This window comes from Nyctibius grandis, chromosome 2, assembly GCF_013368605.1.
Source record: "Nyctibius grandis isolate bNycGra1 chromosome 2, bNycGra1.pri, whole genome shotgun sequence".
NCBI lineage: Eukaryota > Metazoa > Chordata > Aves > Nyctibiiformes > Nyctibiidae > Nyctibius > Nyctibius grandis.
Window position 1 is genome coordinate 23341949 of NC_090659.1, and position 23732 is coordinate 23365680.

General features: G+C 40.8%; 1 protein-coding gene across 1 annotated transcript in view; it reads right to left on the reverse strand.

Moving 5' to 3' along the window:
- The window catches only part of DSCAM (DS cell adhesion molecule), a 429591-nt gene that overhangs the window by 151833 nt on the left and 254026 nt on the right, over nucleotides 1–23732 (reverse strand). The window contains exons 9-11 of the mRNA XM_068424255.1: nucleotides 19979–20257; nucleotides 5342–5461; nucleotides 1570–1743 (exon numbers count right to left, since the gene is read on the reverse strand). Coding sequence (XP_068280356.1) covers nucleotides 1570–1743; nucleotides 5342–5461; nucleotides 19979–20257 — 573 coding nt within the window. The remainder of the gene's footprint in view (nucleotides 1–1569; nucleotides 1744–5341; nucleotides 5462–19978; nucleotides 20258–23732) is intronic.

A 23732-nucleotide genomic window follows, 5' to 3' on the forward strand; every position in this document is an offset into this window, starting at 1 on the left:
CACCAACACTCTAATGGCATTTGCTCTAACAGCCGTACCGGGAGCAGTACGTGTGTTAGTGTGGATATGTGAGGGTGTACAGACGTGCTTGCCTGCTATCTCAGAGCCAGAGGGGTTTTCATTAGATTCAAACAGCAACTGACTCTCCAGGGAAGCTCCTGCTCTTATTTGATAAGGGATGCTCTTTTATCACACATGAAACTGCATGCAGTGATCAGACAGGCAGTGTGCATAGCTGCCAACCAGAGGAAAGCTGTTTTTCTGTAGCATATTATAGCAGTGCATTGCTACTACACTTGAAGATTGGCCCGAAAATGGCTGGTTATGGAAACCACAGAAGCTGGAACTTCTGCTGATCCACAGAAAAATATGCAATTAATATAATTGCTTGAGAGGTTGGGATATCATGTTATTTTTCAGAAGACGAAGCCACTATGGTAAATCTGAATTGGGAGGACATCTGAGGTACTCGGGCTTGCAAATCTAACAAAGTTGACACTCTTCCTTTCAAAGAACTTAGTTATTCTTCTCTAACACTACAATAAACAAACACCACCCCTAAACCTAAACGTTAGTGGTCTAAAGTATAGTTCTCCAATGGAAAATAATTAGGATTTTCCTTCCTTTCAGAAAAAAAAATCTTTTTCTTTTCAAGGGCAAACCTTTTTCAAGCTAATTGACTTCTCAGAACTTCAAAGCACTCAGTCAATCTTCAAAAATCCTAAAAAACATGAAATTGCATGGCTTGGTGACCTCCTTCAATAGTGGTCTAATAAGTCATCCAGGAAAATTTGGCATGGTGAATAGGTCATCCAGGAAAATTTGGCATGCAATAGTCTCTTTTTTCTCTAGTGAGAAATAATATTTTCTCTACAGCTTTTTTTTTCCATAATATGTCATCTACATTTTCAGCTATGTTCATGTTTGAAGGAGTTACAGCTAACATTCACCTAAAAACAGGATTGCTTTTGTCTCTTGTGCCTAGAAATCACAGATAGTTTGCACTCTGGATTCAATAGAATTAGATGTATTTTCTGAAAGTTATCTGCCAGTGACTAAGTCAAAATTACTACTGTGGCTGTATCTATAATATCTTATAGTATGTTATAGCATCTTGTGGTATCTACTGTAATTGTACCTATAGTATCTATCTATGGTGCCTTGAGAATTGATTAAGAGACTTTTTAATCCTTATTTTCTTCAACTTCTGAGATTTGTAACAGTTGCTGTGAGTATTTTTCCTTTGTTATATTTTTTTACCCTTGATCAAAGAATTTTCTTACTTCCCCTTCATTACTCATCTGTAGCTCATAGACGTATAAATTTTTGAAACGAGGTGTTAATCCTTTTCATCTCTAAATCCCCTTTTCTCCCTCTACCAAACAATGTTTATTATTAACCATACTAACTTCCAGGTGCTACCACATGCAGCTGAATACCAACATTAAATTAAAGCCAATAAAACCAACCTCTCCACTCCCTCCCTTCCTCCAAACTAAGGATGCAGTAGACAAGCTCTTTTCACTCAATGACAATATCTGGATCACATAGAAGTGTTTTAGTTCTTACTTTTAACAGTGAGGTACATGGACTTGCTGACGTCTGCTCCCACATCATTGCTGACCTTGCAGAGGTAGTATCCACTGTCTTCTTCCAGCACGTGTTTAATCAGCAAGGAGCCATTTGTGAGAAGCTGGATACGACCGTTCAATGCAATTGGCTGGAACTGAGGAACCCCGGCACCTAAGGCAGGACCCCCATGGAAATAAGTTAGTTAGTAAGGAAAGCATCTCAGTTCTTTTTAAAATAAGGCAGAAACTATAGCTTCCTGTTCTTAGAGGCTCAATTCAATTAAAATACGAATGGCTTCTGACATCATCAGAACAAACAGAATGGTTCTTCACCAAAACTGAATTCATTAAACGGAAAGAAAAAAAGACTTTTGGAATGTAATAGCAGCAATACTTTGCCCATGTGGAAGGTAAAGGGGCAAAAGGACCATGAAGCAGGAGTAGAAGAACCAGAAAGGGGGAGAGAGAAAACAAAGATTTTCAGATCGCTCATGGGTAAAAAGGCACATTTGTTGTACATTTAGAGGCTGATAAATTATTGACAATTACAGCTGAACAGCCATACAAGTATGCATCCCTAATGCATACACCAAATGAATTTCTTATGACTAAGAGGAATGTCTGTTGTAGTAAATATGGCATACTCAAGGGACCTCTAGGACCTTGTTTATGAAACTCTGGGTAACGTGGAAAACCACATCAGTCACTGTGTTGCTTGTTTCCTCCTACAGCTGAGTGACTGATAACACATAAAATCTCTGTTCTGCCATGTTTGTAGCTGGCATTTATTCAGACTGTTAAAAAAATAGAAGAAAGAAAGAAACAAAAACCTCAGACTACTGATCAGGCATGAGGTGCCATGTTTGGCGGTCATGTAAAAATGGAAGGTCCATAAAAAGACAGGAAGCCAAGGATTTCTGTATCAACTTTGGTTTTAAGAAAGAACCAACTTTTCCTTGGAAATAAGATACCGGGTGATTATAGGGAATAGGGAACAGGATACTGCCATATTGACAGCATGCTATACTGTCCAGAAGCCCACCACAAGTTCAGGTTCCTCCACCATTAGGGACTCTCTAAGTGTATATTAAGATATGATTCTCGTAACAAAGGGTTTTACAACCTACTTTGGCAGCAGGAGATGGGATTTTTCAGGGAAATCATAAGGTAGTCTTCTTCAATGGAATTCTCTTATACCACTTTCTGTACACGAAGTTAATATCTGTCAGCATTAATTACTATACACAATTGGCTGAGTCAGATGAGGAGGAAATACAATGAATAAATACTATGGGGAACGATTTGGTATAAAATAGCAAGCTATAACCACGTATGAATACAACATCTAGAATATTAAAAAACCACCAGACATGCATACAAAAAATCCTTCTAGTCCTAGAAGAGTTTGCTTTGGGGACTTACAGTTACTCTGAAGGTCTGGTGGCTGATATTGTGAACTTAGAAATGTTAAAGGGATAATGTTTTCATAAAAATCAATTGCCATTGTTGATTTTTCAACTATTTCAGTCACGTGCATATCCTACTTCTCTCTTTGTCTATTTTTATTCTTTAATAAGCCATTTTTCCTGTCATTTAGTTGGAAGGCACATTTATGCTTTGCTAACTCTACCTGTCTGCAATTGATTGCCCAAGTAGACAGATGCAAGTGCTCTCTTATATTTCTTCACATGAAAAATTCTGGGGACAATTTGGTGGTCACAGAAGGGAAAGGGCTAATACTCCTGAGGATAGCTACAATTGGCAAAATTTTGCGTAACAATTTGCAAAGACTTCTTACTCTTCACAAGCACTGTCACTGCTATTACAGCTGAAGTTATTCCTGAGCAGCGACAACCGTTTATCACACACAACTGCAAGGATGAATCTGCAAGAGGACTACATGCTCATGAATCACAGAATCACAGTCTGGTTGAGGTTGGAAGGGACCTCTGGAGGTCATGGGGGCCAATCCTTTTCCTTAAGCAGGGCCACCTAAAGCTGGTTACCCAGGACCATGTCCAGACGGTTTTTTAATATCTCCAAGGATGAGACTCCGTACTCTTTTGGCAACCTCTGGCAGTTCTCAGTCATCCTCACAGTAAAAAACTGTTTCCTTATACTCAGATGGAGCCTCCTGTGTTTCAATGTGTGCCCATTGCCTCTTCAAGTCTGAAGGACTTAAACCAACAGATTCTTGCTGATTATGGGGTGTCTGTGTTAATCATTGTCAACATTACCTGTCTATCCCAATGTACAAAAAAATGAACCCTCTTTTTCCATGTTTCACTGACATGAAAAGCCAATGACACTAACTTGCCTGCAGGTATGCAGATGCTCTTTCTGTTCTGTTGTGGTATCTACAGATGAGCTATGTTCTGATTACTTTACTCCTGCTCACCTCACCTCAGTAATTTTTTCAGAATTTTGCATAAACTTTGCTCACTAACCAATTATATAATGTATCTTAACGGAAGATGTAGCATATATCCTATAGACCTGTACAGCACCTTAGTTAGGCTAGGTATTGAAAGTGCAGTTCCATTAAGAAACACAGGCCTTTGTGAAAATATTGACCTTTTCACCTAGAGTTATTTTGGCCAAAAATGAAACTGCAATTTGATGGTTTTGTCCACATCACATATGTACTAAAACTTTCTTTGACTTAAAAACTTCAGAGCTATTGATGGAAAACCTTAAAAACAGTCACTTGTTGGTATATTGTCACTAAAATCAAACCACTGTGCCTTTCTCCTTTATTAAGATGGGCTGCTTATCAATTCACAGTTACAACTCAGCTAGTTTGGGTTGGCCTTCTCCTTCAGCACACAAACACAGAAAAACAAAATTACATCTTTGTGACCTATATTCATAATTAAAAACCCTTGTACCGCTGGGATTAATGGCATTTGGAGCACTGCACCCTTCTTGCCACAAACCAGAATTTATCAATAAAAGCAAAAATAGTCTTTAATAGGAACATTTATCTTCCTCCACCCTTTTTCTTCAAATATAATTTGGTCTTAGATCCTAAGGAAACCAAAAATGAGATGGAGCATTACATAAGGATTTCTTCTCAACAGCACCTAGTTTTGCTTTTTACAGAGTTAAGTTGTGTAGATTGGATATAGAGTTTGGAGAGTTCGTTTTCTTGCTAAAACCAACCAAAAGACAACTGGCCAGAAGACGCAATCTAACAGACAGCACATTTTAATTAAAAAGCAATCAATTTCCTATGGTTACTGAGGGTGAAGTGGTGCCAGTTTTAATGCTCTGTTAGATGAGAAGAAAATGTTAAAGCATTATGTAAAGTGCATACTGAATTACTGCTTATGCTAATGCTACCTGACCTCTTCTTTGCTGAAAAGATATGATTGGCCATGTTATCATGGATTTTGAAGGGGGAAAAAAATCAGTCAAATGCTGCCAGTGAACCTTATTCTGAGGCTGTTCCAACTAAAGCAGTATCTTTTTTTTCTCAGCCATCCATTTCATCACTCACCCACTGAGGCCATAGCTAACACAGGCACACATTCACTGTTTCAGGATGTCTCTAAGGCAGACCAAGTGTCCATCTAGCTCTTGTGTCTATGACAATGGCCAGCACTATGTGCTTAGGGAAATGACAGAACAGTATAAACATGACTGACACTTCCCTTATTGCACCCTGCCAGCCTCTGACAATATGAAGATTAAACCAGTAACTTACAAGTGAGTAAGTCGTTACTAAACCAGAATTAATCTGTCCCCAGTGATCACGGGAGGAGTCCTACCTTTTGAGTACTTCCAGACAATGGTAGGAACAGGATAACCTTCTGCAGAGCAGTTGAGAATTACAGCTTTTCCATAGATCCCATCCTGGTCGCTGGGCTGAACCACAAACCTAGGGGGCACTGCGGGAGGAAGCAAAAGGAGCCATGAGAATTTGTGCAACTTATCAGGCAGCTCAAAATGGCAGATCAGTCAAATAAGGAGGCATAATATTTCACAGTGGAAAGCAAAACTTAAAACCAGCTTTTTGACGATCCAGTAACATAATAAAGTTGGTTTTACATGCTTATTTACTTTCTGTGCACAATCTCAATGTATTTCTTGCCAGGCACAACTAGACACTGATCTTGATAGGGTACAAAAATAAGTTAATAAAAAACTCTCCATAGGAGAGGTTATAAAATAGAGTAACAGATAAATCAAACTGTTATGGTCAGAAAAGAAATGCTTTCTAACAAAAGGAGAAGTTTGACAGGTGTCCAAGAACAACTTAAGTTTTCTGTGTTTTTTATAACAGTGAACTAGTAAGCTTTAGAAAAAGAATTAAATCATGTAGCATAAATAACCTTAAAAAATAACAGCTTTTAATACCAATCAAATAACTTCATATTAAAATGAGGATGTTTGAACCATAAATTCTGATAGGATTTTTCTTTCCAAATGACCATATAAAGGTTCCACACGATTTGCTTGCACTAAGTTGAAGAGGAAAAATCTTACTCGAATAGATGTACGTACATCAAATAGATGTATGTACATCAATGTATACTTAATATTAGACTTATTCTAAGGAAGCATAAAACCACTGCAATGAGTCTTCCAGACATAGGCAAGTACGTATATATTTATACGTAAATAAAATAAGAGGTGCTCTACACGTTCCAAATACAGATACACAATAAAGAAAACTCATGACAATGCTTGACCTACAGTCTACCATGAAGACAGAATCACAGAATCAATCAGGTTGGAAGAGACCTCAGGGATCATCGAGTCCAACCATTGCCCTGACACCACCCTGACAACTAGACCATGGCACTAAGTGCCATGTCCAGTCTTTTCTTAAACACATCCAGAGATGGTGACTCCACCACCTCCCTGGGCAGCCCATTCCAATGTCTAATAATCCTTTCTGAAAAGAAATTCTTCCTAAAGTCCACCCTGAACCTCCCCTGGCAAAGCTTGAGGCTGTCTCCTCTTGTCCTATCGCTAGTTGCCCAGGAGAAGAGGCCAACTCCCACTTCACTACAACCTCCTTTCAGGTAGTTGTAGACTGCAATAAGGTCACCTCTGAGCCTCCTCTTCTCCATGCTAAACAACCCCAGCTCCCTCAGCCGTTCCTCATAGGTCAGACCCTCCAGACCCTTCACCAGCTCGATCGCCCTCCTCTGGACTCGCTCCAACACCTCAACATCTTTCTTGAAGTGCGGGGCCCAGAACTGGACACAGTAATCAAGGTGCGGCCTCACCAGTGCTGAGTACAGAGGGACAATCACTGCCCTAGACTGGCTGGCTACACTATTTCTAATAGAGGCCAGGATGCCATTGGCCTTCTTGGCCACCTGGGCACACTGCTGGCTCATGTTTAGCCGGCTGTCGATCAGCACCCCCAGGTCTCTTTCCGCCGGGCCGCTTTTTAACCACCCTTCCCCCAGCCTGTAGCACTGCATGGGGTTGTTGTGGCCGAAGTGTAAGACCCGGCACTAGTTCTTGTTGAACCTCATGCCGTTGGTCTCGGCCCATCTATCTAACCTGTCCACATCCCTCTGTAGGGCCTTCCTACCCTCCAGCAGATCAACACTCCCACCCAGCTTGGTGTCATCTGCAAATTTGCTGAGGGCACTCTCAATCCCTACGTCTAGATCATCTATAAAGATATTGAACAGCACCAGCCCCAGAACTGAGCCCTGGGGAACACCGCTAGTGACCGGCCGCCAGTTGGACTTTGCCTCATTCACCACCACTTTCTGGGCTCGGCCATCCAGCCAGTTTTTAACCCTTCGAAGAGTCCACCCATCCAAGCCCCGGGCAGCCAGTTTGTCTAGGAGGATGCTGTGGGAGACCTCATACTGAATGTCAATGGCTCAATAAAACCTGCAGATTTGACAAAAGTTTGAAAGAAAAACTGAAAACCGTGAAGAAATGGTGAAAGAGACACAAAAGTTGTTGAAAATTAAAGGTGTTTAATGGTAGTATCAAAGTCAGTTAAAGTCACAGATTTTCATTAACTTCCTGTTCTTAGGTTCAAAGCATGAGAAGAAAGTACCTGAGAAAAAAAAGTAAATTATTTGCGCCCTTATCCCACATGATATTATTTTTGTCATTTCTTACAGTGCTACAGTGAAAATGTAGTAAGGTGACTGAGCCTGTGACAGCTTTTTTTTTTTCCTCTCAAATTGAGTACAGCAACACACAGAGATCTAATATAATAAAGGAGAAATCCTAATATTTGCTTGCTTTCCTCACCCCACTGCAGTGTTTGCACATAGGGACACACACACAACCTTATGGGTTCACAGCTCCACAGGTCCAGTCAGTGCTGAGTGTGTCAAAAGTTGGGGGAGGCAGAACAGAGGGCCCAGCTAACCCTCCTTGCTCTAACCCAACCCATCTTCCCAAAGCCCCATCAGGACCCACAACCCGCCTCTCCAGAAATGCCAGAAATTAAGAAAGGAAGTATGGGAAAGGGCTGTAGCATGAGGAAATGTAAGGCAGCACAGAAAAGGATCGTTACTACAGTGACTATTTGCCCTGGGACCCGAAACAGCTCGTAATGGCCATGAATACAGTACTACTTATACATCAGAAAAACTGCACCACAGAAGCACAACAGAAGCACCAATGATATATTACTTTAAATTTTTTTCAGCATATACATGCTCATAGTTTATGCAAATAGCACTTCCCATTATACAAGAGTCCCAAGTTTTCCTTAATGAGAAACTCGAGCTGCCAGTGTTGGTATGGACAGGACTGCTAAAATTTGGAGGTATCTAGAGATACTCTCTCCAGCTGCAGAGAATCCACCTCACAATGACTTGAGCCTTCCTCCTTGTGCCTTCATAATCCAGACTCCTCTCCAGGTTTCTCTTTCCACCTTCATAGCTACAAATGTTTTTTAAAAGCTGAGAACAACCTGCTGGAGAGCAAATAATCCCTTTAAGTGGACCTCTTGCTCATTGAATCCTATAGCTATAATGCAAAGCTCTTTCTTGACTTAATATGTACCAAGAAGCTCCATTTCTGTTTGGAACATGGCTAGAAGAAACAGAAGGATCTAACAGTAATAGAGGCACGAGACAGCTTTGTACTAGGAGATGTATTTACTGCTGTCAAACACTTCAGCTTTCCAAATGGCTGCCACACTGAAAAACATAAATCATATGTTATGTTAATTCATGATAGGTAAGCATCAAACATGAAATCCCAGCAAGAGCAGCCCTGGGCAGTCACTCACCCTATTCTAATTATCTACAGAAGACGTTTGCTTCAGTAGCTCTTTTCTCACTGTTCTGTGTACATTTTGTCACCAAACGCAAAAGGATTCACAAGTACTTATTTTCCAAAGCAGGTGAAAAGTACAATTAGTTGCACAAATAGGCTTGATTTTATACAACTCAGCACGGTGGCATCAGCTTGTTTCACCTCGGTAATTGTAAGTAAATTTGTATTCACAACTTCTGAAAAATCGATTACAAGCTACTTATCCATAAAGACGGTAGACCAAAAAAAAAACCCCAAAACACAAACACACCTCAGTTGTATCAGTCTTATAGATGAATGATTACAAATGATGTAATGGAGTGATTGATAATTACAGGCCTCCTCTACCACTGAAAAGTATGAAGAGTATAAAGTCTTTTAAAATCTCTTAGAATACAAAATTTTTGTAACTCCTTTGTTTTATTTCCTTTCTCTTTGAAAAACATTTTCTTTATATTCTTCATTTGATATGGATGCTGGCAAGAATTGCTAATTTTTCAGGAAATAGTTTATTGTATTAAATGGGTAGGCATATGCAGAAAGTTATGGAAAAGTTAAGCAAGGTTGCCTAGTATGGAATAAAGTCAATCAGCCTTTAAAATACTATTTGCATTAAAGGTGTCTGTTAAAATAAAATTTTTGTCTAATCCCTTTGGGCACATATAGAGAAAAATGGATGGATGCCAAGTGTAAATGCTGTTTGAGTATTTCTGTGGAAATGCATCCTTCCACAAGTTTAATGAATTTCTAGATATTCTCTATGTGTTGTCCCTTTAATGCTGACAAGCTCTGAACAGGGCTTTTTATCATATTGATTTCACTGTATTTTGGGTATATATATAATGCATAAGTTTTTGCTTAGATATTCTTGGTATTCTCATTTTTAATCATTACTTTTAATACAGAATGATATCAGAACAGTAACTGTGGAAATTAAATTTTGCCGTATAAGCTCCAGAACCTGGTATATGATTAGCAATCATACGGTTTCCTTGTACTGTTCCATAAACAAAGCACATTTCAACTTTACTTGGCAAAAACTCTGCCTACACCCAGTAATAGAAACAATTTCTATGTCCAGTAAAGCTTTGGCCTTCCTTTAGGATTACTTTAAAAATGCCAACTACTACTCTGATTCTGAAGACACGAACTCTTGACACTTGGTCTTAAGATTGCTAATAGAAATCAGAAAAGATGTTAGAGCAAAACAAAATTACTCATTGAATTTCCTTTCCGTTGTTTCTGTATTGTTGTCTAGGTAAAGCCACAGGATTTTTCTTCTTATAGAAATGATTAAAAAGTAAACAGAGGCAATCTCTACATTTTTACTTCTCGTTGATAGTTTGCTTCTCAATTTTATTTCAAATGAATAACTTGTTCAGTGCTATGTGCTACCATATTTTGGAAAACAATGCAGTAAACTACTTTTAGATTTTGATACTTAGCTTTAGATTATAAAGCTACATTCACTTTTTCATCATCTTTCTGGAATTCATTAGCCCTTAAAGAAAATTTGCTTAGTAAGAATTTAACCAGGTTAAGGCATTTGTCTGATGTGCTTAAGTAGAGTTAATGGAGAAAAGAAAGCAGTTAGTTCTCCTCCTCTCTGTCTAGCTGTAAAGGTGTGGGCTTCCTCTGCCCCTGTAGAAGTGAAACACTCTGAAATAGGTCATGAAAATGACTGAACAGTTCTACTTTTATTATCATCACCCTTGTTTCAGCAGCACAGTCCCTTGAGCCCGTGAAGGAGGGCATTTATAATTGCTTTAACAGTGAGTTTCTGTTAGGCTCTCTCATTTAATGCAGCCCACGGATCTGTGACAAGAAATGAGCTGTTGAATTGTTTAGTGTAGGAGCAATAAGTTGATAGATGCAAACTATTTGATGTCTGAACTCAAAGGACCTAAAAAAGGTGTTTTCAGTCAATATTATGACTAACAGTCTCAGGCTCTCACAAAGGGCAAACAAAGGATGAGAGCAATCAGAATAGGATGTTGATGATAACATAAATGTCATAGTGCCATTTTTAGGGAAGGAAAATGCTTTTATTATCTCCTTGTGTGAAACAATCCTGATAAGATGATAAAATATGGCTTGGTATCCTAAGAAGACACTGCTTACCAGTGTCATCGCTACTCGCAATGCTGGACTTTACAAGCTACTAACTAAAATCAATTTATGAGTCCATGCTAATATTCCCTGATTTAATTTTGTTTTATGTAAATCCAAGAATCCTTTCTGACCATGCTTTGTGCCAGGGACCAGATGATAAACTCGCACACTCCTTCCTGGACTTCAAATCTATGCAAGTGCTTCTGGCTCCCAAGTACAGAAATTAGTACATCACACTGGAGAGCAATTCTGGAGGCTCCTAACACAAGTTCCTCTGGTGGGCTACTGGAGTGAGTTAAGAAATAATCTATGACATTGGCCCAGAATACAATATTTCATTTTTACATGGAATATTTTTACTTTACATTTAGATCATACTGTCAAAATGATGGAAGAAATTTAATCAGCCAAAGCAACCATTGATGTATTAATGAATGAGATCATCAAACAATGTACTTTAGCAAAGATGAACAGTTATTAAATTTGGTCATTGGACCTAAGGGGTCAATTTAGCTAGTTTAGCAAAACCATTTGCTATGCAGCTCAAGGAAAAAGATGTACTTTTGCAAAATATGACAGTGTCTAGTGGTTTGTGCTGATCAGGTTTGTCTAATGAGAACATTAAATAGGAAGTGAATCATTCAAAAGTAATCTACAAAGCCACGGTGTAAATACCAGCAAAGAAAGTAAATGAGTTTTGACACCAGCTGCAACCATAAATCTTCTGCCCCTGCTTTTCTATCACAAACTGCATTTGCTGCATCACACCAGCACCACCACCAAACATCAGAAAGCAGACAGATACTTCCTATGCGGAAGATTCAAGGCTCAGGGACTCCTCATTGGGTGCCTAACTATCTAATGATATTCGACATTCCTGGCAAGCGCAAAATGAAAACACATTTATACTTAACGCACTAAATGCATTGAAGGGGGTTATTAGGTATATATAGACCTTATCTCAATTTTAACTTATGATGTATTCACTAACAGGAATTTTAAAATAATGATTTATTCACCCACTACTATCTTTGAATTTTCTTTTCCGGTAGTATCTGAAAAACTTTGAGCTCATAATACATTTATGAGCTTTTTCTTTTTGGTTACCAATTAAGATCTTTTTCACTGCTTTTTATTTCATAATTACTTCACCCTCATTTTAGGAAACCCTACAGAAATTAATAACACATGATAAAATGCACATAGATTTTTAATCACTCTTTAGAAGACAGCCCTAATGAGTAAAGCCTTAATTAATTCCACATGATGATATAAGTAGTTGACAGAGAAGATATTTTCCTAATTTCTATGGAAGACTTTCATGAAAAGATCCTATTCTTTCCTTTTTCTTAATAGCATGCCTAGCAAACCAAGAGTGCAACAAGAAATAAAATAATCAAAATAATAATTCTTTGTGAGTTTTTGAGAAACCCTTCTAGCTGGCAAATTTTTGGTGCATTTCCAGAGGAACTGCAGGCCAGGATCTAGCGTAGCACAAGATTTTGAGAAGGAAACCCCTGTTTTCACTCACCCGGACTGCCTACCTGCAGTCCCTAGATGCAGTGAAGATGGTAGGCTTCTCCCAGTGGCTCACTAACGAGCTTTTAAAAGATATTCCATAAACATTAGGACTAATCAAGCCTGCTTTTCTGTGGATTTGTATCTTGTGGTTGAGAACAGACACCAGTTGGAACAGTGCTTGTGTTTGCCGAAGGGCTCACCTGAGTAGATTCTCTGTCATCTGGTATTACACCCAGTAAACGTGTTTCTAATCAATCACCTCTTTTTGTTAAGCTTTTAGGCTTTCAACTCCACTGGAGGCATTTTCTCCTTTTCCAATTTGTCTGAAATTGGCTAATAAATTGGGAGAGAAGTACTGACAGATCTATGTCCAGAGCGTGTGACTGTCTCATTTCCAGGTCCTCACTAAGAAACCCATGGCAGAGAACTGAGACTGACCTAAGATCTTCTTACCCAAGGCTGCACAGCTGCTCAAGAGCTTTCTCCTCTCACTTTCTTTCTCTCAGCAGGTGCCTTCTTATGTGACGCTCTGCAAGGAAGCTCTGTGGAAGCCGATCATCTTCCGCTGATATTTAAGGCAGGGAAAATTCAGCCTTGCTGGCCAAGTATTTTTAGGGGTCTTTATTGCCACTTGGTTGCTTTTATAGAGCACAAAATAATGGGAACAGCAGTGAAGATTTACCATAAGGTGCCCACAGATTTTTAAGAGACCATTGCTTGTTTTTCTTTCTCCATTTAATACTCCTGGCATAATGGCAGTGCAGCTTAGACATGAAAAATAATATTTGTAGGAAGAATATAGGAAATTTATTTAGCAGACTTAAAACTTAACAGAAAAATATGAATGCTAAAAAGTAGCAGATACATGTGATCTGACAGAAAAAATATTGAGGAAAGAAATCTCAAGTTGTAAAGCAGAAGAATTTACGTGTCTCTATGGATTCTGCAGAAGTTTGTGTACTCACTAGTAGTTCAAATGTAGCAACAAGCGGTTGGTCTATGTTTCTATGTTTCTATGCAGAGCTGACCCTCATCACAGGGAGGTCTGCAGTCTGCCTGGAGCCCGAATCAGGGATATCACCAGGAAACTCCCCAACCTGGTGAAGGCCACAGACTACTACCCCCTGCTGATCTCCCAGACAGGTGGGGAAGAAGCTGCATCCCATAGTCTGAGGGGGATGCAGAAAGACTACAAGGCCCTAGGACGGTTGGTGAAAGAGTCTGGGGCACAAGTTGTTTTCTCCTCCCTCCTTCCATTTTCAGGTGATGACATGGGATGGAATAATAGGATTCTCTCTATAAATGCCTGGCTACGAGACTGGTGCTACAGGCAGGGCTTTGGGTTCTTTGATAATGGCTGGTTTTATAAGACACCAGGCGTGACGGTAATACATGGGAAAGGTTTATGTCGTAGGGGCAAAAGGGTTCTGGGACAGGAATTAGCAGGGCTCATTCGGAGAGCTTTAAACTAGATTTGAAGGGGGATGGGGTAGTAGCTGGGCTTGCACCACTGGGGCAACACTCTAGTGTTGAGGTAGACCAGGAGGCCTCCCATCCCCCTAGGGTGAAATCGGTGTGCTCAGCTCGCTCCCTGAAATGCCTGTACACCAATGCACGCAGCATGGGGAATAAACAGGAGGAGTTAGAAATCCATGTTCGGTCAGGGGGTTATGATCTAGTGACAATTACAGAGACTTGGTGGGATGCCTCGCAGGACTGGAATGTGGTCATGGATGGCTATGTCTTGTTCAGGAAAGACAGGCCGCTAAGGAGAGGTGGTGGAGTTGCTCTTTATGTGAGTGAACAGCTAGAATGTATTGAGTTCTGTCCAGGGGCGGATCAGGAGCGAGTTGAGAGTTTGTGGGTGCGAATTAAGGGGCAGGCTGGCAGGGGTGATACTGTTGTGGGTGTCTATTACAGGCCACCGGATCAGGATGAGGAGGGTGAGGAGGCCTTCTACAGGCAGCTGAGAGCAGTCTCGCAATTACAGGGCCTGGTTGTCATGGGGGATTTCAACTACCCTGATATTTGCTGGGAGGCCTACTCAGCCAGCCATCCTCAGTCCAGGAGGTTCCTCCAGTGCATTGATGATAACTTTCTGATGCAAATGGTGGATGAGCCAACTAGGAGAGGAGCACTGCTGGATCTTATCCTCACTAACAAGGAGGGTCTGGTTGAAGAGGTGAAGGTTGAGGGCAGCCTTGGTTGAAGTGACCATGAGATGGTAGAGTTCAGGATCTCATGTGGCAGGAACAGAATAGCTAGCAGAATCACAACCCTGGACTTCAGTAGGGCCAACTTTGGCCTTTTCAAGCAATTGCTAGGGGAAATCCCATGGGACAGGATACTAGAAGGTAAAGGGGCCCAAGATAGTTGGTTAGCATTCAAGGACTGCTTCTTCCGAGCTCAAGATCAGAGCATCCCAGCAGGTAGGAAGTCAAGGAAGAGTACCAGGAGACCTGCATGGTTAAACAGGGAACTGCTGGGCAAACTCAAGGGGAAGAAGAGGGTGTACAGATCATGGAAGGAGGGGCTGGCCACTTGGGAGGAATAGAAGTCTGTTGTCAGAGGATGTAGGGAGGCAACTAGGAAAGCTAAGGCCTCCTTGGAATTAAACCTTGCAAGAGAGGTCAAGGACAACAGAAAGGGCTTCTTCAAATACATTGCAGGTAAAGCCAACACTAGAGGCAATGTAGGCCCACTGATGAATGAGGTGGGGGCCCTGGAGACAGAGGATATAAAGAAGGCGGAGTTACTGAATGCCTTCTTTGCCTCTGTCTATACTGCTGGAGGCTGTCCTGAGGAGCCCTCAGGTCCCTGAGGACCCAGAAGAAGTCAAGATAGAGGAGGAATCTGTCTTGGTTGATGAGGGCTGGGTCAGGGACCAATTAAGCAATCTGGACGTCCATAAATCCATGGGCCCTGATGGGATGCACCTGCGGGTGCTGAGGGAGCTGGCGGAAGTCATTGCTAGGCCACTCTCCATCATCTTTGCTAAGTCGTGGGCAACAGGAGAGGTGCCTGAGGACTGGAGGAAAGCGAATGTCACTCCAGTCTTCAAAAAGGGCAAGAAGGAGGACCCGGGTAACTATAGACCGGTCAGCCTCACCTCCATCCCCGGAAAGGTAATGGAACAACTTGTTCTTGGTGCTGTCTCTAGGCACATCAAGGATAGGGGGATCATTAGGGGCACTCAACATGGCTTCACCAAGGGGAAGTCATGCTTAACCAACTTGATAGCCTTTTATGAGGATGTAACCCGGTGGATAGATGATGGTAAAGCTGTGGATGTGGTCTATCTTGATTTCAGTAAAGCGTTTGACACGGTCTCCCACAGCATCCTTGCAGCTAAACTGAGGAAGTGTGGTCTGGATGATCGGGTAGTGAGGTGGATTGTGAACTGGCTGAAGGAAAGAAGCCAGAGAGTGGTGGTCAATGGGACAGAGTCCAGTTGGAGGCCTGTGTCTAGCGGAGTCCCTCAAGGGTTGGTACTGGGACCAGTTCTATTCAATATATTCATTAATGACTTGGATGAGGGAATAGAGTGCACTGTCAGCAAGTTCGCTGATGACACAAAACTGGGAGGAGTGGCTGACACACCGAAAGGCTGCGCAGCCATTCAGAGAGACCTAGACAGGCTGGAGAGTTGGGCAGGGAGAAACTTAATGAAATATAACAAGGGCAAGTGTAGAGTCCTGCATCTGGGCAAGAACAACCCCATGTATGAGCACAAGCTGGGGACAGACCTGTTGGAGAGCAGTGTAGGGGAAAGGGACCTGGGGGTCCTAGTGGACAGCAGGATGACCATGAGCCAGCAGTGTGCCCTTGTGGCCAAGAAGGCCAATGGCATCCTGGGGTGTATTAGAAGGGGTGTGGTCAGCAGGTCAAGAGAGGTTCTCCTCCCCCTCTACTCTGCCCTGGTGAGGCCGCATCTGGAATATTGTGTCCAGTTCTGGGCCCCTCAGTTCAAGAAGGACAGGGAACTGCTAGAGAGCGTCCAGAGCAGAGCCACGAAGATGATTAAGGGAGTGGAACATCTCCCTTATGAGGAGAGGCTGAGGGAGCTGGGTCTCTTTAGCTTGGAGAAGAGGAGACTGAGGGGTGACCTCATTAATGTTTATAAATATGTAAAGGGCAAGTGTCATGAGGATGGAGCCAGGCTCTTCTCAGTGACATCCCTTGACAGGACAAGGGGCAATGGGTGCAAGCTGGAACACAGGAGGTTCCACATAAATATGAGGAAAAACTTCTTTACGGTGAGGGTGACCGGGCACTGGAACAGGCTGCCCAGAGAGGTTGTGGAGTCTCCTTCTCTGGAGACATTCAAAACCCGCCTGGACGCGTTCCTGTGTGATATGGTCTAGGCAATCCTGCCCCGGCAGGGGGATTGGACTAGATGATCTTTCGAGGTCCCTTCCAATCCCTAACATTCTGTGATTCTGTGATTCTGTGATTCTGTGTTTCTTCATTCATCTTAGGAATGGACTGAATTTAGATTCTACTTCTAAATCTACCCATGTACTGTAAAATTATATGGACTCCCACTTATGTTGGAAACCTAATAGCCTTCATCATTTTTAAGTCTACTTTAAAATTAATACAATGAGAGTATACATAAGGAAAAAGGAACTTCGTGGGGAGTAGTCATCTTTCCCTTTACTTTTCTCTCCCATTCACTGTCTACTCTCATATCAAAACACACACACTTCACATAAATAAGATATTCCCAGAACACTTCCCCTGACATTTAGGAAAGCCAACATTTAAGTTTAAAGCACACTGCTGAGAAAACGTCACACAATGTGGATTAGAAACTAGAGGAGTTTAAGCACCATTTCTTCTCCCTTTATTTGGAGAAAAACTGCTTAGTTGATTCAGAAAAATATTATGTTTCAGTTATATGGCACCTATGAACAAAAAGATGAAGAGGGATCAGAAAGCCTGAAGAAAGAGAGAGCAGGAAAGCAAGTCTTTACTTAAACGTGTATAGGTCAGGTTGGATGCAGATGAATAGTGACCAACAGTGACACTCTGATGGCTGTCTGTCTTCTGACCTATGTGGAATGAGACACTTGGAGCAGTTCAATATGAGGAAAAGAGGTCAGTCCAGGGTTTTGGCAGAAAATTCAGGTCAAACATCATATTATATTTTCCCCTTTCTCTCTGAGTGAGAAGTATTATCCCAGATGCATATGTAAAACTGATTAAGACATTACCATTTAAATTGACATAGAGAGAGAAGAGAGGAGAAAGGCTCAAAGGAGGCTGCTGCAGAGCACTAGCTGGGCAGAAAGATAAGCAAGATGGGGAAGAATGAAGTAGCCCTCATAACCTCCTAAACAGTTGCAGGACTAGAACTCCAGAGGCTCCAAGTCTCTGAGTAAAACAGGGTGAAAAGCTACCCTCTATCACCATGAGTTTATAAGGGTGCCCTTCAGGTACATGCACCCAACAGCTGTCATCTCACCACTGGGGCAGCGCTCTCATCAGGAGGTGCAACTAGAGCAGCAGCACACAATGGGAAAATGGAGGTGTTAGTGTTAGCAGCATGAAAGGAGTACGAGAGCAGGCTCCCCGGAACTCCTTCCCTGGACCAGGAGGGAAAACTAATTGATGCCAAACAAGGCAGCAAGAGGCAGACGTGTCCAGGGAACAGAGGTCAGGCCAGCCAGGGGCTTGCCAGAAGAGGAATTGCCCACTGACAGCAAAAGGCAGGGACGCCACAGTCCAGGCAAGGCAGGGAGAACAGGAATGCTGTTAGGGGAAGGCAGGGCTTGCCCCAGTCAGTGGGGCACAGAGCAGAAATCCCTACACATGGGCTCACTTGAGCTGTTATAGCCTCATGGATCTTGGTGCTGAAAAAAGGAGAGACAGCATTTGCAGAGAGACAGTTTTCAGTGGTACTGCCTATGTCAACTTCTATTTTTTTCTGGAGATCATCCTACCATCCCTGTTTTGATTAAATGCCTGTACAGACCTGCTAAAGTGATTCATTCCCATCACTTCAAGCACTGAATATAACTGCAAATCAGGTATAATCTCAGCTGTTATTAGGTGCAGCTTTTCTGCATAGGGCAGACATAGCCAGTGGACTGTCTGTTCTGATGGGACGTTGTCAACTTTTCCTTCTCCTGGAAAAGAGAAGGTGAGGAAAATGTTTTACTATTAGAATGATGGATAAGGTTAAAAGCTAACAGAACAGCTTAGGGAAAGAATAATTAAATGCATGGGGTTAATTAAACCACTTAATTTAAGAATTACTGGATAGATGGGGAAAGTAATAGACATCTGTACTTAACAATACAAGATTAAAAGCAGTGATTATTTTTTTTAAATCATTAAAGTAATATTCATATCAAAACTAGTGAAAAAGCAATGGACATTTGCTGCTGAGTTTTGGTAATACTAACATTAAAAAAAAAAAAAGCATACACATTCTGTAAGTGGAAAACTAGGGAATAATCTATTAAGGGTAGTCCCAGGACAGTGGGAAGATTTGACTTAAAAGGAAGAGCTGTTCAGAAAGTTTTGCTTCAAATGAGTTTTTGAGGGAGAAAAAAAGCCTGGGAAAGACAGAAAAAAAACCCTAAGTGTTTTTAAGATTTGTCTTGGTAAACTTACAGAAAGGGATATAAGATGCAGTGATCTGCAACAAGCAGAAATAACCAGGGTCACTTGCAGTATTATAGTATGTGCCCTCTTTCAGTGAGGAGTCTAATGGCTTGGTAGCAAGAGGGAGCTGGTGGAGAGGGAAGAGTATAACTGTCTTATTTTTAAAAAATGAAAATTTAAAACACTTTGAAAAACTTTCAGAAAGAAAAAGAAGCAATTTAGTTTTGTTGAAGTTTTGCACAGTAGTTTGAAAATGTATCACAAGGCATAATCTCTAGGGAACTTGGTTAAGGTGTGACTTGAAAAGTAAAGGTTGTTGAAGGCAAGGTATCACTCTAAAAGGTCTTTTCTGCATAAAATGTTTCCTTACTGGAACTATATTCACCTCTATTTCAAGGAAAGATGTTGTGAAGTCAGCATGAGCAAATGAATCATGCTAATTGCTTAATAAACACAGATAAAAAGAACAACAACATGGTAACATGGGAGAGTCTTTTCCCCATAAAGCCAACATTAGTGCATTGCTTCTTTACTTACATAATGTGATATGAGAGGCTGATCTAAATGAAAAATGGAGGTAATCAGACTAAAACAATAACAGAGAGGATTTTGATACCATTTCAAAGGCTTGATCCCAATGAATAGGCTTGTGCTTCACAAAATTTTCCAGGAAGTCAGTTCTGTGGCTCCCTCATCCACCCTTTGCCCTCCAGTGATGTTGATTAGTTTCAAGACTTTTAGATAGAAAAAGTCATATTAGTTTCTGTGCTTCATTGCTGTGTGTGCTCTCTGTTATGGAGAGGGATTACCATATTTTCCTCTTTTTCATATTTCCCATAAACGGATGTCATTACAAAATACTGATGAATTCCGCTTAATTGGTGCCCTTCAAACTAATTACATCTACTTACCTCTCACGATTAATTGGCTTTGGTGCTCCACAGCTGCTGCATCATTTCTAGCTATACAGGTATAATTCCCATTGTGCATCAGCGAAAGATTAGAAATCCTTAAGGAGCTGGTGAAGTCGATGTTGTCGATTGTCACCCCGAGGCTGGCTGGGATCGGCCTGCCATCCTTCTGCCAAGTGATTGTGATGGGCAAATCCCCGGAGACCACCACGCAGGGAATGAAGACCCGCTGCCCGATGGAGAACCGCGGGAACTCAAAAGGCTGAATAAAAGGTGGAACTGAAACAAAAGAGGAAAGAGGAGCTGTTGCAGTTACGGTTTCGTTTCTGACAATAACAGAACAGATGTGCAGCACTGAATATGTAAAATCAACTCCTTCGACAGCCGTAGAGCATTGTTTAGCTAAAAAAAAATCTCATCTTCTGCAAATACCTTTTTTTTTCTTGACTACCCAGTGCATAAGCAGAGATCACAAGCAGGCTTCTAGAGACACTAGACACCACTGGCAGATTCCTGCAAAAGTATTGAGCAGCTCTTCAAGAAATCATACTGCCATCTCTTGACTCACCAGGACTTCCAGCAGCAGGATTGCCTGGACAGTCCAGGAAGAGCTCAGCAGCTTTCAGAATCTGGTACAAAAGCCTTGCTTAGGGTCACAGAATAAACCTGGAAGAGCTTCTAGCTTTGCCTCCAGGATATCATGAAAGGGGGTATAAGCTTCTCTGACTGCTCCTGGCACTTATTTCTTAGTGTTTCAAGTCACAATTCTCTATAAGATTGGTTAGAGGTACGAAGTGAAAGGCATATACATTACTTGTAGGACAGCAAATCAAGTTAAAACTCATTTCTAAACAGAGGGCCAGTACAAGGCATAAACTCTCAAGCTGGTATTTAATTCCTGCTAAGCATGTTTTGCTTGGCAAATCCTTTTTTTTTTCTTTTTTTTTTTTTTTACTTATTATTCTGTGGTTGACCCAAAAAACAAGAAATGCTCTTATTTTCTACCATAGAGAAGAATTCCACTTCTTAGAAAACATTTTGTTTTCAGGTATTTTTAATAAAAACAAAGGAGACAGGGGGTTGGATTCAATAAACAAAGCAGGAATTAACGGGGGTGCCTCACTTTCTCCAGGTTGTGGTTAGAACATTTACTAACAATTTGGTAAATCAAGAATCAAATGCCTACCCAGAAGAAGGAACTGAAATCCTCTCCCCTTCTCAGGGGAGCACTCTAACAGCCAGGGCACTGATCTAAGGTAGGTTTCTCTCAATCACTCCTGAAAATACTATAAAACCAACTTTGCAAGCAGTACTCAAATACTCATTTATCAAAAGAGAAAGTTCCTAGAGGTTATGCACCTTAGATACAGGAGTGCATTTTCCTATTCTTGCCTGAGAGATTACTTATATATACTCCGTAGTACATTTGAACATCTTTAACAGGAAAAATTGAAGGATACCCACAGCAGAACATTTATATTGCTGTATATTATCTAGCTTCAGAAGAAAGTGCAGCTGGTGGCTTTATCTAATTGTATTTCTTTTGTCCTTTCTCCCTTTAGTAAATCCAAGGCTGTGTTTTCCCCATAACTGAAGCAGAAAAGAAGCAGAAAATCTCTTCAAGGTTGTTGCAATGTATACCAGCCCATTGACTTCCCCAGCTGCATTTTTGTCAGTGTCCTATTTCTGGGATGCAGGGACAGATATTTGTGACCATTACTATGGTAGTTCAATGCATTTCTTTTGACCGTTGCATTGGCTGCTTTTCCATCAGGAGTAAGAAAGTTTATCATTAAGGAAGTGATACCAAACCCCCCAAAAGGCAAAGGTGTCATTCAAAGGCATGTTCAAATGCTTGTGTATATGCACATGATGGTGCACAAATCAGACATTAACTCCACTATTTCTGGCATAGCCATGATGCCGTTTGATGAGGAGAAGTTGTGACCGTGCGCAGCTGCCGCAGAGAGGTAACGTCAGACGCAGGGTACCACAACTCATCCTTACAGGCTTTCCCTGACTTCTTCCGAGAGCAGCTCGCTGTCTGTGGTGGTAAGAAGTGCTGCTGCAATCAATTTTTCTCACATGCTGTAACGCCTTTTCCTGACTGCCATCTCTCAAATCGCTAAAACCTGTCCTGTTGTATTTTGAAGATCTGGTAGATCAGGCATACAGAAAAAAAAGAAACTGTATAAATTACTGTGTTTATTTGAACCTGAGCACTGGAAATTAACTGCTTTTTCACTTGGGCACCTAGTGTCACAAAGTGAAGCAAAATGTCTGCCTGCCTCTTCTAATTACCTTAGCGCAGCTAAAGCATTCACATCAGATATTTCAGATTCTTTGTACATCAGCAGAAAAAGGCCAAATTTCTCTTAGCATTTATTGACAAGCAGTTTATATTGTAAGTGGGAATGAGAAATTTTTAGAATGAGACTGCCAAGGGGTTTTGACATAACCTTTCCCCATGATGAGTGTGAATATCTGCTAAATGCCAAGTGCTCCCCTTATTGTGGTGGCTAGCACATTTCTGCCCAAATCCTTCTTTTAGTCTCAGGCATCATTACTGAAAGATATACTAAAATTCACAACAGTGTGGCAAATTGCTTCTGTATTTTCTGCTGAGTGTGTAACAAATTTGAACCAATCTTTCACGGACAAAATGATATCAAAAGTCAGACAACATATTCATAGAATCACAGAATTTTAGGGATTGGAAGGGACCTCGAAAGGATTTTGCTCAAGGGACCTCGAAAGGATATTGCTCAAGGATTATTATATGCATCTTCACTCTCCATCTCTCTGATGAAGAAAACAGGGAGCAAGATCATTAGGTCACGTTGAAGTATTTTTCAGAAAATATTGATTTGCAAGACTGCATTTACCAACTCTAAAATTTAAGTAGCAGCCTGCAGAGCATTTCAGAAATTAGCTAAAATATTTATGGACAGCACATTTTCCCTCTACTCAGGTTTTTAAGATACAGAGGAAACTAACATTTATTTCTGCTTCATAAAATATAATGTATATTCAACCTGCAGCAGCTTGCAGTCCTGACAAGGAGCTTATTTTAAAAACCAGTGTGTAATTTAAAATCAGTACTTAAAAAAAGCAAATAGTCCAGCGATAACTTTGAAGTATTGAAGAATGTTTTTCAGCTACAGTATTTACCACTTTGGGCTGATAAAGGAAGTTCCTGGTGACCTAGCATAGCAGATAAATTTTTTTTCTGCTAGTTTGAAGAAGGAAACAATCACAAAAAAATTACTTATTAAAAACATAGAATAAAGCATACCTAAAGTCAGGCAAATAATTTCTGAAATACAAATTCTCCATCTGTCTGTCTGTCTATCTATCTATCTATCTATCTATATCTCTCTCTGCAGTAAAAAGTTGACATATATCCCTGACAGAAGAAAATATCAAGCTGGATTAACCAGCGTGTGAGTTGGGGTTTTTTTGTAAATTAAAGCTGTATCATTGCCAAACAGCACTAAAAAAATAAGTGGGATATATACTACTTTAAGTCCGAGAGAGAAGTTACCCTAGGATAGATATGTTTAAAATGTGCTTTCCTTCCCTATACGTAGCTTTAGTTTGACCATACTTCAGAGTGTGTACTTGATTTTTTTATTAAATTATGCTATTTTATATATAAGATGTTACATGTTAACTATATAGAGAGGACTGTGTGTGTATGTGTATGTGTGCTTGTGTACGTGGAAGGGATGTTTCTTCCTCTACCTACAGTGGG